Source organism: Micrasema longulum, unplaced genomic scaffold (genome assembly GCF_059751315.1).
Source record: "Micrasema longulum isolate JH-2025_06_02 unplaced genomic scaffold, ASM5975131v1 h1tg000076l, whole genome shotgun sequence".
NCBI lineage: Eukaryota > Metazoa > Arthropoda > Insecta > Trichoptera > Brachycentridae > Micrasema > Micrasema longulum.
This window is the reverse complement of record NW_028277283.1, coordinates 1,450,691-1,469,398: the sequence shown is the minus strand read 5'-3', so window position 1 is coordinate 1,469,398 and position 18,708 is coordinate 1,450,691. Positions and strand designations below refer to the sequence as shown.

Genomic DNA, 18,708 nt, shown 5'->3' with positions numbered 1-18,708 from the left:
TTAGTACATTGAGAAGATTATTATAATTTTTTACACATTTGAAGAAAAAGCTATTTTGTCCATGACTTGTGTGGAATTTAGGAATTTTAATATTATGTTGGTATCTGAGTGACTTATTCATCTCAAATTCTTTTATTTTTTCTTCTTTATAAATTTATATAATGGAATTTATTTTATAAAGAGTGTCTACTGTATGAACCTTAAATATTTTATAAAGACTTTCCGTATTGAGTTTTGAGGGTTTCTTTAGAATAACTTTAAAAATTAATCGTTGTACTATTTGAAGAGGGCTTAATATAATGGCATATGCACCACCCCATCCAACAATACCATATTGTAACAAATATTGTACAGTTGAGTTATAAGCTATTTTTAAATGATTGATTTTTAAAATATTAATTAATATGATAAATATGTATATACATTTTCTAATTCGTTTAACTAGTTCACTAATATGATAAGATACATTAATAAATTTTAAAACGCCATTCACTTGTCTTCTTTTGTTTTACAGTTTCGCTGATAAAATGAAGCTACGCTCTAAGCTGATTTTTGTGGGATTTTTGCTTCTCATAACGCATGCGCACTTGGCCACAACATCACCAGTAAGTATTTTATTCATATTTATTTTATTTATTCTTTATTTATATACTATATTATGACATATTGTATTTAATTAAAAATCAAGGAAGTACTGAGGGTATATAAAAAGTTTGAAGCTCCAAAACATAAAAAACATATTTAATATTTTCATTGGATATAACTTTTTATTCAAAGTTTCTAGATAAGTTTTTAAGATATTTAAATAGCTATATGTCTTTGTTAAATATATGCAGCTATAAAAGATCTTGTCATATAATCGAAAATATTGATTTTCAAATTCTTTATTAGTTTTATGCGATCTAGCATTAGGTACCTACCAGGTACGTGCGGAAGGGTTTTTGGTTAGGGAAGCAATTAATATATAAGTAATTGGTACATAATAATATACACTGCCCTTAAGAAATTAAAGACAAACTTAATATTATATACATATAATTAAAAAAAAATAACAATAATTTTACATGTCTAGTAATAAAATGTAATTAAAAATCAACCAACTTCACTACAATATATACTTTAATAAATAACTGCGAAGTATTTTGTGGCATTTTATTTTATTTGAATAAAATGCAGTGAAACCAAAATAGATATTATCTTATTAAAAAACATTACTTTTCAACGAAAAAAAAAGGTCATTATTTGAACCGGAAAAATCAACATGTGCAGTGTATTACAAACTTTTTTTTTACAACAAATCAGCATTATATTGCTGTAATGTTTGAATTTAATTCTACATTTTATTTTATATTCCTACTCCACCATAAAAGAATAATTATAATATTATGTTTAGCGCCAAAATACTAAAATTGCATTTGTGCTGCGCGGCGGCGGCGTTGCGTTTGCATCGCATCTAAACTACATAGAAAATAATGTATCGGTATGTTTCGATTGCTTCCGTTGCGTAGTGAGAATTTTAGTCTGCGCTTGCGCCTGGACTGCGCGTTCAGTACGGCGCTGGAACGGAATTTCGAATTTGCTTCCATCGCGATCATTCTTTAAATCGATACCCAGCCAGCCAGTAGCAAGTACGCGCCGATAATGCGATTAGTTCGCGCATGACATCGCTGGTAAATGGATGTGTCGGGAGGTCATGTTGCTTTTTAATATTTTTTATAAGGCGATATTAAAATTCATCCGCAATTTATCGCCATTATTAATAAAATTATTAAAACATTATTTGTTTATAGTAATCTAAATGTAAGATATTATGCCTGATAATTAATTTGTTTAACATGCTATTTAATGAACATTGTGTGTCTAAATTAAAGGGAACTAATGGTTCCATGCGTTCTATGAACGGACCGCGCATGGTACCTACCTAATACTTACTGAATGATAAAAGAGTTAAAAGTCTATCAGTTGCGTAAATAAAAGAAATCTCAGTCGACGACTTCTCCTACTCGAAAAATCCATAAAAAATCTAATATATGGCCTTAAAACCAATGGTATGTTAAAATAAACAAAAGAAATATCCAGTAAACAAGTCATATAGATATTTTTTTGAGATATAAATAAAATAGCTTTGTTTTATTAACCACTTTTTAAAGTTATTAGATAACCCTGAAGAGGGCGACGTGTAGTTACCGAAACTAGTTGATTGTGTCAATAAAAAGTGGTTCACAAAACAAAACTATTATATTTTTATCTCAAAAATATAACAATTATTCGCAAAGTAAGGTCGACAAACATCCAAAATAGGTTACACTGAATTTAAAATACAAAAGGGTCTTTTAAGATTTTGAAATTATTTTTATTTTTAAATAAGCAAAAAATTACGATGGCAACGGTATTAATATTTTCTTCGTGTGACGTCAGATAAATTTCCTACAGTTGTTTAAAATATACATATTTTGAATTACCCGAAAAAGAGACGTTTCGTGCCGTAGAACAAACGGCACGTATGACATTTTGGCACCAAAGTTGTATGCAATTTATTTATTATATATACAGCCTAAGCCAATTACGAGTACAACAGTTACACTAAGAAACATAAATACAAGAAACTGAACAAAAATAACATAAAACTATGTAGCAAAGACAAACAAGGGCAATACAATAACGGTAAGCGAAAGACATAAGACTCAAGCTAAAGCATGCTAATCCAACTACATCCCACACTGTTTTAGTCGCAAAGAGATCTATGAAAAGCCGTAAGATCTATCCCGAAGAATTTCAAGTCGTGTGAAGAATTGACTTATCTACACAATCTGGACATTGGGCCATAAAAACAAAAGTTGCTCTTAAAAGATTTAATAAATAGCAGATTTTGACTTCTGGTGACACGGTTGGGAACATGAAAAAAACATTTGAATGCAACAGAGATGGGACATTACTTATAGCATTAAGTATTTTAAAAAGGCATATAAGGTCCATCTCAGTTTTACGTTTCTCCAATGGAGACAGTTTAAGAGATTGCAATGTTTATTAGAAGCGCTGTTGGTGGGCATGACGCGTGACGCTTAAATGACTTGATGCCAACTGCGAGCCGTTTTAAATGTGCTAATTATTAAATCTAAAAGTTATAGATAGGAACTTGTTTTGAATACAGTAATAGATAGCTATATCATTAGAATTGTAAAAAAAACGTCAAACCGTATTCCCGCATTGTGAAAATACATTATCATATATGTAAGTACTGAAAAAATTTCATTCAAATATTGAAATTTAATTTGACTTAATAGACCTAGGTTGATTTCTCTTTGTCCCTTTCTGAGAGTATTCATTTTTTTTTAATAATTAAAAAATATATTTCGACCCCTCTATTTTTTTCAAAATCCTCACTTTTAATATTCACATTACGTCTTCTTTTCGCTTGAATTTTTAAAGAAATCTGTAGATTTTTTAAAAACCAGCGTTTATGATTAGCGAACTAATTTCTGAATGCTGACTAATTGTTAATACGAGGGTTGCTTCTTAAGTTTTGAGATATAACAACACCAGTGTGAATATGTCAAATCTGACATTTTCATCGTAAAGTTTGCCATTTTTAATGATAAACGTACTCTGAACGTTTTGTCATACGAATGATATTTGTGTTGTTTACAGATACTTGAAAAATTAGTTTTGTTAAAAAAATAGAACTAAATCGTGAACATTTTTGTGCGATGATTTTCTATGACTTTCGACTTGGATTAAACCAACAACAGTGAGCCGGTCAACTCGTTGCGGCTCTTGGTAATAAAGCACCATCTCGAGTCACCATGTTTCGCTGTTTTTTTAAATTTAATTGTGGTCGCACTTCGTTATAGGACGAATTTCGTAAAGGTAGTCCAAAATCAGCTGTTGTGCCAGAAAAAAATCAATGCTTTGCGTGAACTGATATTGCAAGATCGTCATGTGACATACCGCGAGATTTTGGCATGCTAAGACATCAGTTCTGTTTGCATACATTCAAAATTGCATGAACATTTGGTTGTCAAAAAGATTTGTTCGCGTTGGATACCGCATAATTTGACAATCGCTCAAAAAAACGCTCGTATCGATTGGTGCTAACAAATGTTTAAAAATTTAATCGCGGTGCTTTTAAATACGTCTATTAGATCATGACAGGTGACGAATCATGGATCTATGCATATAAACCCGAAACTAAACAACGATCGACTGTATGGGTCTTTCAAGATGAGCCAAATCCAACAAAATTTATTCGCGCACGAAGCACTTCGAAGCAAATGGTCGCCTGTTTTTTCGGAATAACTGGACATGTCGCCACCGTTCCATTATAGAAACGTAGAACGGCCAATTATGGTACACCACCACTTGTTTGCCAGAAGTGTTCGGAAAAATAAGGGAAACCAATTGCAGAAGACGAATCATTCTCGACCACGACAATGCAAGCTGTCACACATCAGCTCAAACAAGTAAATTTTTGAGCATCCAAAACATCGAATTGATAAGTCATCCGTCGTACCGTCTTGATTTGGCCCCAATGATTTTTGCGAGATCAACGTTTTTCGACGCCCGAAGAAGCGGTTGATACGCTCAAATTACATGTTTTGCAGGTACCTCAATCGGACGGGAAAAAGTGCTTCAAAAATTGATTTAAACGCTTGCAAAAGTGTATAGATCTTCAAGGAGAATATTTTGAAAAACAATACAGCCATTTTTGATTATAAATATTTGTTTTTACTTGTCTATCTCAAAACTTAAGTAGCAACCCTAGTACATTCGACTAAAATGTCCGTAAAATGTAGGTACTTGGATTCGAGAACAATGGAAGTTAAACAATATCATAAAATAAGCGGCATCAGAACGCTTTCAGTAAATAATATAAAATATTTAAAAAATACTGTATTTAACATTTTCTAAGCAGTAAGCGTGTAAAAAATTATATCTGGAAATGTATGCACAGTACACAGTTTGAAATAAGTATCAGTTTTATTATTATTTTAAGACGTACCAACGCGCTGAAGTTCTATGGGATATAATAAATGATGCGTAAAATAATGTCAAGTTTCCGGAAAACCATTGACATTGTTTTCTTTTTTTTTCACGGTAAAATTAAGTACCTTCCATACCATTGTTTTAAAATGCTCACGATGTTAGCGCGTTCATGAGCAATTTAACTAAAAAATGTCGTAACATTTTACTAAATACAATTAGTATAAGTACTTATACAGGCATACAGTTGAAGTTTTTTACAAATATAAATACAAAAAAATATTTTCCACAATAAGGAGAACTCTCACATTTACTTATCCGAACCCACAGTTGCATAAATCATCGCTTTGGCACTTCGATTGCAGCGTATCTCGATCATTTTTGTTACATGGAAAGTAAAGAGATCAGTCTAACTCTTCAAGTACCAGCTAAGGGACAGCGAAATATTGCAGTGTCAAACAACCATTAAAATAAACCTCGTCAGGAATCAATCCCGGGGCCTCAAAAATGGTAGGCGAATGCGCCAATATGTCTATAAGTTTACATAAAAATTAAATTTATAAAACAACCTCAAGTTAAGATCCTGGTGAATCCGGAGCCGATATTAATCCGGAGTTATTGTTATGTTAGTATATGACTACCTATACATTAAAACATAAAAGTCTCCATCTTAGAACAGGCTGAGCCATGTTAAATGGTGAATATCATAACCAGAGAACGCTCCGTATTAATTTTTTAATTTACTTGTTTTATATAGATACCCTGGCATTATTAAGTATACTTATTTATGCAATAAATATATATAAAAAAAATGTTTTGGGCCTTACTCAGAAACTTGGTATAAAGCTACGCCTAGGCATCGAAGTAGAATACGGATGGGAATATAAGGCGGCTATAAGGCGGCCTCCGTGGTGTAGTGGTCAAGACGCTTGACTCACAGACGGAAGGTTCCGGGTTCGATTCCCGGTGAGAACACAAAAATTAAATGTGATTTTTCTCAAGCCTGGGTGTTCTGTGATGTAATTCACCGCTGTAATTGGACCTCCTGGCCTGTTGTGGTGCAAAAATAAAAATAAAAATAAAATAAAAATATCATCCTTATAACAGCGGTTTAATAAGAATGGTATTTTACCACTATGCCTAGGCGTAACTTTATACCGGGTTTATAAGTATGGTCCATTATGTGCTGTACTGTGTGTTGGCACATAATAAGAGTGCACTGTATGGTCAGTTTTATTTGTAATATATATATTTATATATCAGTGACGAATTGTGATTTTATTTACAGGTATCCTATAAAAAATATAATATATTTGTACCTTTATAGGGATCCCACTTGGGTCCATTATTGTTTATTCTTTATATTAATGATATGGGTAACGTCTTTAAATTTTCCGAATACAAAATATTTGCCGATGACACAAAAATATACAAGAAAGTTACCTCTCTACAAGATTGTCTTGATATGCAAGAAGATCTTGAAAACTTCTCTACAGAAGTTTTCAAGATCTTGTGTAAATAATCAGCTCATATTAAATCCGCTTAAATGCAAAACAATTACCTTTACGAGAATAAAAAATCCGATAGATTATTCGTATTCTCTATCGGGTACAGTCTTGCACCGTGTCCAAGAAATACGAGATCTAGGTGTAGTTCTGGACTCAAAAATGACTCAAAAATGTATATCTCAATGGTCTGGACACGAAATAGAAAATTAAACAAATACATTTTTTTATAGGGCTATCTTTATTTTATTTATTTATTTTTTAATCTGTTTCTGTTACTTCGATTTATCGAAGTAAGATTCGTGACTTACGTTCGCAGTTACGCTGTGTTAATTTTATTGTAGTAGATACTCACTTGCGATTGCACGAATTTTATTTATCGATTACATTGCTGGTCAATTAAGCATTCTAATTGATATCTTAACAAACGCCCATTTTCCTAATATGCGGGTATTGTAAAATAGCTCCTGCCAAATTCTTACTATGTCAGCGATTTTACAAAACTCTGTCCAAATGGATCGTAATTTAGGTTATTATTACTTAATATATTTTACGAAAAGAAGTTACGTTGATCAAACAAGTTTTATTGTAAGATAAAGAAGAAGGCCTCGCCGAATATAAATATCATGTACGTAAACATATAAATGAGTTTAAATTGCACTTTTTGTGAATTGATTATTGATTGGTGCAATAAAAAGAGAAAAAAACATCAACATCAAATAATTTATTTAAAAAAAATATATATTTTCATCATTATCCTTTCTGCACTCAGTGGTGCAAAGAGCACTGCATCGGTCGATTATCTGTTACATGAAGGTAAGTTGACCAGTCCCACGCTTCAATGAACAATGAAGCAATGCAGTTTAAAGAGCTTTTAAAATCAATATTTTACATTCATCTTGCCAGAAAACGAACCCAGAACCTCGATAATTATTGACAAACGTTTCAACCAGTATGTAACGAGACGGAGCCAAGGAACTAGCCGATTACTCTAGCTTATTTTTTCATACAAATAAGCGTACTATACTTTTAACATCTTAAACCCAGTGACGGGATTTTTCTTCTAAAGTAAACTTGCAGATTACACAAATTCTTTGAAGATTCTCGATTTGGAAAACAGTATTTTAAGCATTATTTCTTAAGGATTTTCTCTTTGAGATGATACTCCTGACATATGACTCGCAACACATTTGGCGCTCGAAGCGGCCGTTTTTAGCATTATTCATTACTAGAACAAATCGGCCAGTTGACATTTCAATCGTAATGAGAATATCTAATACTGAATGAATTCAAAGTGCTATTTTTTATAAACTTTTATATGAGTTATACTCGTGTGTTAAATAAATGGATAATATAGTTACACAATATAATATATCACGAAGTTACGTCGTTTGAGTTGATTTCATAGATGAGGGTTATTGTATCAGACAGAACCACAGAAAAAATAGCAATTTATAATATATATCACTTACATATTATTATGGATCTACTATGTAGGTATAAATAAATTATTTTGTTTATAGCTTACCTATAAATAAAATCACCGTTCGCCACTGCTGGACACAGGTTATGATTTTTAACGAAATACAGCTATGTTAATGACATTATCTCCCTTAGACCTAGATTTGCTACTTCCTCCATTCTGGAAAGCGTATTTACTTATTTATTTTGTTTGTGAAAGAAAGGTTTTTTTGTTTATATCTATTTTTTGTCATATATTTAGTTAAAAAGATTTTAAACTTGCTTTGTTTCTTTGTTGTTCTGAATACATGCTTTAAAAATAAAAATAAAACATTTAAATCCCGAATAATGTTTAATTACAAAAAAATAAATTTTTAAGCGTTCTCATGATTTACCCAAATATTTAAATTTTTTGGCGCCATTTTCAACGAGTTGTAAATAACTCACTATTAGAAAATGGAAATCAAATTGGGGTAGAATGGGGTTTGAACCTCGGACCTCCGATCCATGAGTCCGCAATACTAGCCACGGGACCCCGTGTTTGTAAAATACTTTGTATTATATGAAAAACAAATAAAATAGAAACACATTTTCCGTCTGGATTTACATATGAATATGCATTGTTTATGTTAGATGTCAATAAAGTTTCTTGAAATTAATAATTTTACTAAATCGTAAATAAGTTTATTTTTCATTTATAAAGCTGGGAGTGTCTTCTTGAACAGTCGATGAATTAAAATTAATTCAGCTTTTCTGTGGCCTCATGCTGTAACTTATTCGTTTGGTAAATTCATTCGTATCGTATGAGAGGGAACGAGAGCGAAATGTGGTTTTAATTGTGTTAGAATGAGATGGATATATGACGAACGAACGAGTTTAAGAAACGAAATTGTGATAGAATAAGCTCGCTATACCTGAAACGTAATTCTAAAATCTAACTTAAATTCTATGTACCAATATGAAATCGAAAATAATAATGTACGTTTTCATTACCGAAATTTAATTTGCGTTTTCTTATACTGTTATAAAATAGCATATTTTTCTTTCTGCTTCAGACGGTCGAAAGTCTCTAGTATTGAGAGTCCTTGAATTGATTGGGATAATAATGACAGCTGGCTGAAAAAATCGATTGCGTAAATTAGTCAGTAGCGATACGGATCACAAGTTGTAATACTAAGAAAGTGTATTATTAAATTAGCCGTTTCATGGATCATTGGCCTTAGAATGCAAGTTGAGTAGAAAAAATGAGAAATTTTCAAAAGTGAAATTAAAATATCGTGCCATTGAAACGATACAATATAATTATGAGTTATTATAAACTTACTCAGATTTAACGCTTTCGTTTAACCCTTTTTATAGCAGAATAAAAATAATGTTTCTTGAACAGAAATGATATAAAATGAACTTGCATGATGTGCCTCCATTTAAATTTCCATCATAAATTCCTCCTTCTCTTACACAAATACTGTTCATTCAAAAATAGTTTTTTAAAAAAATAAAAATTATTCATAAATTTCATAAAAAGTACATATATTTGTAAAATTCTAAACATATCTACTTTTACACATCTAGTAAATGTTATCACTGAAACTCTCCAAAAAAAGAGACTAACTCTTGCGCTTGGAGAGTGATTTACACTGTTTTAGTTGTTTATTTATAAGAGTTTATATAATTTCAAATACGAGTACATGAAAAGAAAAAGAAAAACATAGGATATTTAAAAAAATACATAAAACAATAATACATTCATATTAATCAAAATTTAATGTTGTTTTTACACGAGTTCAAAAAATTTCTTTAGATTAACTTAAAATTTATTTATTGATATATTATTTTTAATAGTTTTTAGTTCATTAGGAAGATTATTATATTTTTTTACACCTTTGAATACAAAACTATTTTGACCATGACCTGTATGGAATTTAGGAATTTCAATATTATGTTGGTATCTAAGTGACTTATTCATTTCAAATTCTTTTATTTTTCCTTTTTTATATATTTGTATAATAGAATTTATTTTATAAAGAGTGTCTACTGTATGAACCTTAAATATTTTAAATAGACTTTCCGTATTGAATGTTAAGGGTTTCTTTAGAATCACTTTAATAATTAATCTTTGTACTATTTTAAGAGGGTTTAATATATTGGCATATGCACCACCCCATCCAACAATACCATATTGTAACACAGATTGTATAATTGAGTAATAAGCTATTTTTAAATGATTGATTTAAAAAATATTCCTTAATCTAATAAATATGGATACACATTTTCTAATTCGTTTAACTAGTTCACTGATATGGTCTTTCCATTTTAAGTTTTGGTCTATGTATCCACCTAGATATTTAATTTTATCTATTGTATCAAGTACTGCACATGTGAGATCGCAGTTAGTTTTGTTACAATTGCTTTGGTGAATAATTATATTTACTACTGAATCTTAATTTGTTTTGTTAATAAAAAATGAGATGATTTTTGTCTTTTCCGTATTTAAAGATAATATATTTTTGTCAAAACATAATTTCAATTTATTTATAACGTCAGTAGCTACTAAATTTTCTGAGTTCCAGTTAACTCCCTCAACTAAAACAACCGTATCATCGACATATGATATTATTTTTTAGTTTAAATCTTGACAAAATATGTCATTGACATAAAAAATAAATAAAAGCAGACCTATCACCGTACCCTGAGGTATTCCAAAATCGCAAGTCTCAATTTGACTAAACGCATATTTTATTTTTACCATATGTGGTCGTTGGAATAGATAACTTGTTAGCCATCCAATGGTTTTCTATAGTATGTCTTTTTATATCACCCCTTACGAAACACATCTTTTCTTTTCATTTATCTATCCTCTTTTCCTGTCTCTTTATTATATTTCACATTGAAGGTTAGAATCGATATTAAGCCATTTATTGTCACATTGCTAGTTCTATTTTTGTACCTATTTTATTTTCGTGTTATTCTCGTATATCTTATGAAATATAAATGAAAATTATATACCATTGGTTGGATAAAGATATTGCCATTTGGCAATGAGTCCGCCAATGTTCAAATATGTACGAGAAGGTAAATGAAAAATTGATGGAATTATGGATTATAACGTACCTTAAAATTACCGATTCGATTAATTGAAAATTTTAACATGATTTTGGTATACTAAGTACAATCCGTTGGAATGTCCATTATTATGAAACGAGTTTAATATTCGCATATCAGACGCTGTCACAATTTTGAAAGGATTAATTTCGCATAATTTTTTGCCGTATCTAAGGTACGGTTATTAATTTGTAATGTAATGATGTTGATTTCTATACAAATATTTCTTCGGTACTACCAATCAAGACGACAATAAATGCCCCTATTTCATTAACAAAAAATGATAATATAGTATATCTTTCTAGCCTCTTAAGTTTCATAAATTTACGTATCTCACATAGACCAAATAGAGTTAAATTTTTGTTTCACAGTCATCATCATATTACCTATTGATTATTTATTCAATTCACCCACATGCAACGGCTTGCAAATCAATATAATGACGATATAGATTTATTTTATACTCGCCGCTGATGATCGAGTCCCGTGTCCCGAAAAAATAATAAACAAAAGGAAAATATCTCTTTTTTTACAATTTAAAATTATTAAGGGTCTATGAAATACTATACCAATTAACTACCTACTTAGTAATATATAAAAATATTTTTAAATTTATAATTTTGAATGCCCGTGAAAACGGTCATTGGCCACACCTCCTAATACGTCACGATTCATGTTAATTTTAAACTTTGTTTGTAACCGTTTAAACTTTTATAGAATATCGTCACGAATCTTGACGTCACAATTATTATTGCCAAACATGTCGCGTTTTCTAGGGATATATTTTTTTATAATTTATTTTTTAAAGTTATTTATGAATACATTTTTTCACAATACCCATATTGATTTTGAAAATACAATTATTTTTTAAAAATCAATTTAACATATTTTTATCTGTATTCGTAGTATGCGATATTTCCCCATTGAGAATTTCATGAATAACTTGTTTTTAATTTTTGTTAAGTGATTTATATGTGTATTTATACAAGTACATACACCGGAATCTGTTTTAACACGGAACAAAAACAACAATGTACAAAATAAAATATTAATTTAACAGAATCAAGATTTTTAAATTCCCTACATCACTTTTTTACTTAGTATATCAAATAATAGTTATAGGGAATATGGATGGAAGAATTGAAAAAAGTTTGGCAACAACGTAGTATTACTAAGTCTATAAAAAAGATCAAAACCCCTATTTTTTCCTATATTCTTGTACGCCGCAAAAACGTGGACCCTGACAGAAAGAGAACGAAGAAAGATAGACGCTTTTAAAATGTGGTGCTGGCGTAGAATGCTGCGGATACCATCGATAGCCCATGGGACTAATGTTTCTAAAATCCGAGAACTGGGTATTGAAAAGTGTCTTTCTTCCACTGTACAAATCCGTGTTCTCAGGTACATCGGCCACGTAACGAAACGAAGAGACAATATGAAAAAATTAGTGGTATAAGGACGAGTAGAGGGAACTCGATCTCGCGGAAAAAGTCCTACCAGATGAACAGAGTTGTTAGCAGAAGCGACCAGCGTCCCTCTTCAGTAGGCCTTCAAAAGCACTGAAGATGTGATGAAGCGGATGTAGACGGATCGTAACGAAGTGCTTCCGTACTGCCGATGAGACCACGACTGCTTTGCCAAGATCAAACGACTAAAAGAAGAAGAATAGGGAATAATCTTTTTTACGACGTTTAAAGTATTTTGTTGTCATTTTATAAATTTACTGTAACTTAAAATTAAGGTACAATAAATGTAAACAATTTATTTTCTTTAAATCCCGAATTGATTTTTAAGCAAGGAATCCTCTATCCACATTGTTCCTTTTTTAGTGTACTTTTTTTTACACGGTACTACGTGGAACTTATCCCCTGTCTAAAAAGAGGTTCCAGTGTATGTATATTATTTGTGCAAACCATGATAAATATAAAAACCGTGAGGCGTTTATAAATAAATAGATAAACACGTTCTCATTTCTATATTTATATAGAAGCACAGAATAATTTTAACCGGAAATAACATGGACACAAATAGCCTCCAGTTAACAATGTATGTTTCGACTAAAGTACATAGTTTAATAAGTAAACAGGTTTAGTATCGCAAAACAAAAAGTAACTTAAGTACGCTGCCTTTCTTTAGGCCGACTGGTGAAACTGACTTGAAACCAGGACAAAAGAAAAGGTAGGTAGCACAGTGGTATCAGGGTCTTATTTATTTAATTCGGAAACGGCTTCACCTCTGTTAATATTTTAAAATAGATTTACACTTAGTCGTATTTTCCACTATTACTGAATAAAAAAATTAAAAAAATTAGTGCACACGATACACAATATTATTACAGTAAAATTATTAATTCTTATGTCCCGACTTGTAAGAACATTCCTTGTTAAGTCGGGACTCTTCTAGATTAAAATCAATACATTTATAAATATTCTTATTCTTCTTGAGGTGCCTTGTCAGATCCCCGACGTTGGTGATCACTACACCGAAAGCATCTCGGTCCTGCGCTACTCCGCAGCCAGGACAACTGCTTATTGTATGTATTCGCCACAGTGATTCCTGGGAAAAGATGACCAGAGTGGTTTCCCGTTGCCTTCTCTGGTGAATTTTTCTGTCGGGGTTACCTTCCCTTAGCTGGTTGGTTCTGGTTTGCAGGCGGCAGAAACTCGCCTTTCATCCTCTCGTTATCTGCTGCGATCACACCGTTATGAGTGTGATCCCATTATCCGGGGTTCGCGACGTGGACGCTAACGAGTAGGACTAGTCAGTAGTGTTGCCGGTGGAATGCAACTGGGCGTTTGCAGCATTTTATAGAATCACACCATCCAGCTAGATGTGACTCACTGTGACCCTACTGACAGTTTGAACCCCAAAAATATTACGACACTTTAATATCCAAAAACATAGTAAAAATGTATACATATCAAAAAATATAATACAGATAAATTATTCAATAATACATCTAAAATTTTAATTAAATTATTTAACCGCTTAAGGACTACACCCGAGTATACTCGGGCGGCTATTACCCTGCGAAAATTCCCACACCAGAGATAACTCGGGCAAACTCTACTTACATAAAAGACCACTCCCGAATATACTCGGGTGAAAATAAATAATGCTACGAGCCACGAGGTTTTTTTCCAGTTCTTTGCATGTATAAAGCATTATTAACGAATTATGATAAATATTTTTTATTATCGAATTATTTAAATATTTCTTGACCCACACTATGCACCATAGTATACCAACTTTCAGTCCCATTTTGGACCCGAAATGGCTTTTATGAAGGACAAATATATTTTGGTAAATTAATTTTTAAAAAATATTTTTTTTCTTTACTTCTATATTATGTACTTATATGTAGGTACAAATAAATGAATATTTTTTGTAGATTACCTTTAAAATAAATCACGGCTTGCCACCGGAACCTATACACTGAAACCTTTTTTTACACGAGGGATATGTTCCTCACAGTACCGTGTAAAAAAAATATACTAGTGGATATGGAGATGATGGCGTGGATAGGTTTCCTCGAGAATAAATCATTTAAAGATTTAAAAAAATATATATTTACTATTTTCTGTGCCATAATTTTATTTCAAAATGTAACATGAGAGCAAAATACTTCGTACATATATCTTAATCCAGATTATTCACCATCATTCTTCCCCTACGCATACCTCTCTGCGCCTAGTAAGTAAAAGAGGAAAGTAGAGAATTCCAAAAAAGAAAATAATAATTATAATTATAATAATAATAATAATAATAATATTAACTAGTAATAGAACGCATTGTTGAATAAATGTTCAAAAAACATTTTTATTTAATTTTTGTACCGCGTTATTCATTTATTTAAAATATTTTACAAGGCTAATTGCCTTTATTTTTCACAGAAATATTAAATGAAATATACTTACATACATTAGTATTCGTGATGTAAATCAAACAAATAACATTAAATACGATTCGATGGATCAAAATTTAAATGGAAAATAGGAAAAAAGATAAGATACAATATAAACTTGTATATGAGGAGGAAACTAAAATAAATTTAAAATAAAAAGTGAGATTCTAGACATCTCGTGATTTGTAAATCACTCTTGTAAAAATATCAATAATGTTCTCAAATTTATGAGTAATGATTGCCAACCTATTGACAACGTTATTATAATGAGGAACTTCAGTCCTACAACAAATGGGAACAAAATCCTACAAAAATGTTTTCTTGCGCGCGGTAAAAATTAGAGCATTAAATTTTATGTTGAAATTTCTTAAAAATGTACAAAAAAAAATAATATTTTAATAAAAAAAGCACTACTTTGAATGACGTCACTGGTTCATATGAACCATCCAATGATATAAGAGCATTGCAGGATATCCGGTTTGGTCACCGTAAACGAACTAATCGGAAGAACTGTCATAGAACAACCTCTGACGTCGCACGCGGAGTTATTTCAGAAATACAAAACTTTAAAAAATCATAGCGCTGATAAAACGATATATAAAAATAAAAAAAAATAAAAATTTGGCTTAGTTTAATATTCTTTTAACAAATAAAAAAAATAAAAAAAGACACTGAACTTCCTCATTGCCGTTGGTTTGGTAGTTTTCTTCCAGAAATAACATTCGTGTTATTTCAAAACCGTGTAAAAAGACGCTCCAGCGTATAAGGGCACGCAACACGTCACTCGCCCTTTTCTGCTTAACTTAGCGTGTCTATTTTATTTGTGAACCCACTGCATTTTTTGCATTTGCAATAAATTTTTTGAAAGGATATTTTTTCCGTGATGATAAAATATAAATTATTGTATGTGATATTTAATATTTAACTTTTTACGTAAGCCGATTTTTACGCATATAAACCATAATTTATGGTTAACGAATATAACTATTGGTATTTTTTAAATAACCTATGAACTAAATAAATAAATAAAGATCTATGTACAGCAATAAATATATATATTTAAATGTATATTTGAAATTAATGTCTTTAGTTAGCAAAACAAAATGTGAATGAAATAATAATTTCATTTTAAAAACATTAGTAAAATTAAACAAAATCTTAGAATATAAATAATTATTTAAATAATATAATGTCACTACACGTAAGTTAGTGAGATTCTTCTATTGAACACAACTTGGACAGTAAAGTAAAACGTTCAAATGGCATCGTCGGCGAAGTTAATAGGCATAAATTCGAATTAGTTTCATCTTGAAATACTCCTAAGAATATGTAGATTGATTCTTCTCTGACAATCTTAGTACCGATAGAATCCACTATATTGCATATAACTGAATATGTCTTTTGTTATTACTGTTTTTCCCCTCATATTATTGATATGAGGGGAAAAACAATAAAACGAATTTTATGATATTTATTTGCTATTTACCGAATGCAAAAAATCATTGAAATGTCAAGAATATAATGTATTTTTTCCGAATAAATAAAAAAAAATTAAGAACTTGATAATATGATACAAGGAAAAAATATTTTAAGTCACCAAAAGTGTTTTCTCTAAACGTCATTAAAAAAAAAACGATACTTTAACTGAATTTATATTTATATTTATACTGCACAATAAATGTAAACAACGAATGTCTTGAACAAGTAGAAGAATTTGTATATCTGGGAAGCATGTTTTCAAGCGATGGAAGAGTAGAAAAAGATGTTGAAAGGAGAGTAAATGCGGGCAACAAAATGAACGGCGCACTAAGCACAGAAATTTCTGATAAAAATATGTCAATTAAAGCTAAACAGGCAGTGCACAACGAAGTTTTAGTCCCAAAACTTATGTATGGAGGTGAAATATGGAACTGGCAGAAGAATGATAAAAACCGAGTGAACGCGGTCGAAATGCAATCTCTTCGAGAACTGTGTGGGAAATTAATTCATGACAGGGTTACGAATGATGAAATCAGGCGAGAGTGTGAATCTGAGTCAAGTAGAATTGATAAGATTAAGATAGGGTCTCTGAGATGGTTTGGTCATGTAGAACGCATGGACGACGAAAGAATGGTAAAACAAGTATATATATGGAGAAAATGAACTGAAACGTGAGACGAGGACGACCAAGAAAGACGTGGCATGATCAGATAAACCAAAATCTTAAGTCTGGTCATGTTAAAAGTAGACAGAACCGAAGGGCATGTATGACAAGATGTTTGAATGTGGAGGAAGCTAGGAATGTATGCCAGGATAGACGTGTGTGGCGGTCCATTCTCTCTGCCTACCCCTACAGGGAAATGGCGTGATGGTGGTAGTAGTAGTATATTTAATCAGCTGTGTTTTCATTAATATGAAGATTAAAAGTTATTGATAAAAAAATCAGCAACTTCATTTATCTATACCAATTTATTTATGGCTTAACCAAATATTTCAAGACAAATCATCATCATTACGCTTTTCGCACCCAGTGGTGCATAGGGTGCTGCATCGGTAATGATCAGTTATGCGCCAGTCCAGAAACAATGAAATATTACAGATTAAACAACTTTTAAAATCAATATTTCACATTTACCCTGCGTGGAATCGAACTTAAGACTTCAAGGATGGTAAGCGAACCACTTTACAACGAGTCTTATTTATCTCCACTCAATTTCTTTATTTAGGATATTTACATGAGAGCATTCATCGAGTTGAAAACACTCGTCCGGGTTCGGGTTCCATTTCGCACACAAACTGTATTTTTCACCCGCCTGGATACAGAGAAGGATAAAAGGAAGATGAAATTTATGGTTCTCATCACATTCTTACTCAAATGATGTGGTACTTAAATCTATCAATCATCGTAAGCTGTTACAAATGATAACTGTTTTAGTAGCGTAGTATTTACAGTACTGAAACGTGAAGACACGACTCGCTACCAGAACATTATTGGTTGGAAGTTTGCAGCTGATATTTACACGATAAATTATATTTCGTGATACGTTTATGAAAATTTGAGAGAATTACGTTGTTAAATAATATTAACAAATTCATACGATCACGTTTCACATAAATTTTTATTTTCCTGCAAACACTTTTGATTAATTCGACTGAAATATTATGTCGTGGGAAGTAGTTTATTTGACCCAAAATATCAACCTATTTCGATCGGGATACATAAATCATGACTATCCGAGGATAAGTTTTTCTTTACGGTTTTCTTATTTATTTTTTTTAGTTGTTAAATTTTAAATTATCGAATTATTAACATTTTGTGAGTATGCATTTAAAACAATGTAAGCCATTTGTTATAAATATTTATATGCTTATTTTGTATTAATACCATTTATGTTAAAACCCCTTGTCTATAAGACACATAATTACTATATTTTACATTTTAGTAGACATGTAGTAACAATAAAAACTCTATTTTACATTTTGGCATAAATATGCGTTTTTAACGATTTTGCATCGATCGATAGGATGGTTGATAGGTTTCCTCATTAAGGTTTAAAAAAACAATTTATTTTTGATAATCATTGTTTAATAAGTCCACTGTATTCACTACACATTGTCACACACATAAAATACTCACACACCCATTCACATATACACACTCCCTCACATAATATAGATATATATATACTCACCCTGACTAACATGTACAATAGTAACATTGATACACTAAAACGGGTACTTAGCATAAATATTATTTTGTTATAGTAAAAGTTATCC

At 31.0% G+C, this 18,708-nt stretch overlaps 1 protein-coding gene across 1 annotated transcript in view; it reads left to right on the top strand.

Moving 5' to 3' along the window:
* Window positions 1–18,708, top strand: part of LOC148284931 (uncharacterized) — a 180,767-nt gene that overhangs the window by 29,832 nt on the left and 132,227 nt on the right. Inside the window, exon 2 of the mRNA XM_088233059.1 lies at window positions 515–605. Coding sequence (XP_088089185.1) covers window positions 515–605 — 91 coding nt within the window. The remainder of the gene's footprint in view (window positions 1–514; window positions 606–18,708) is intronic.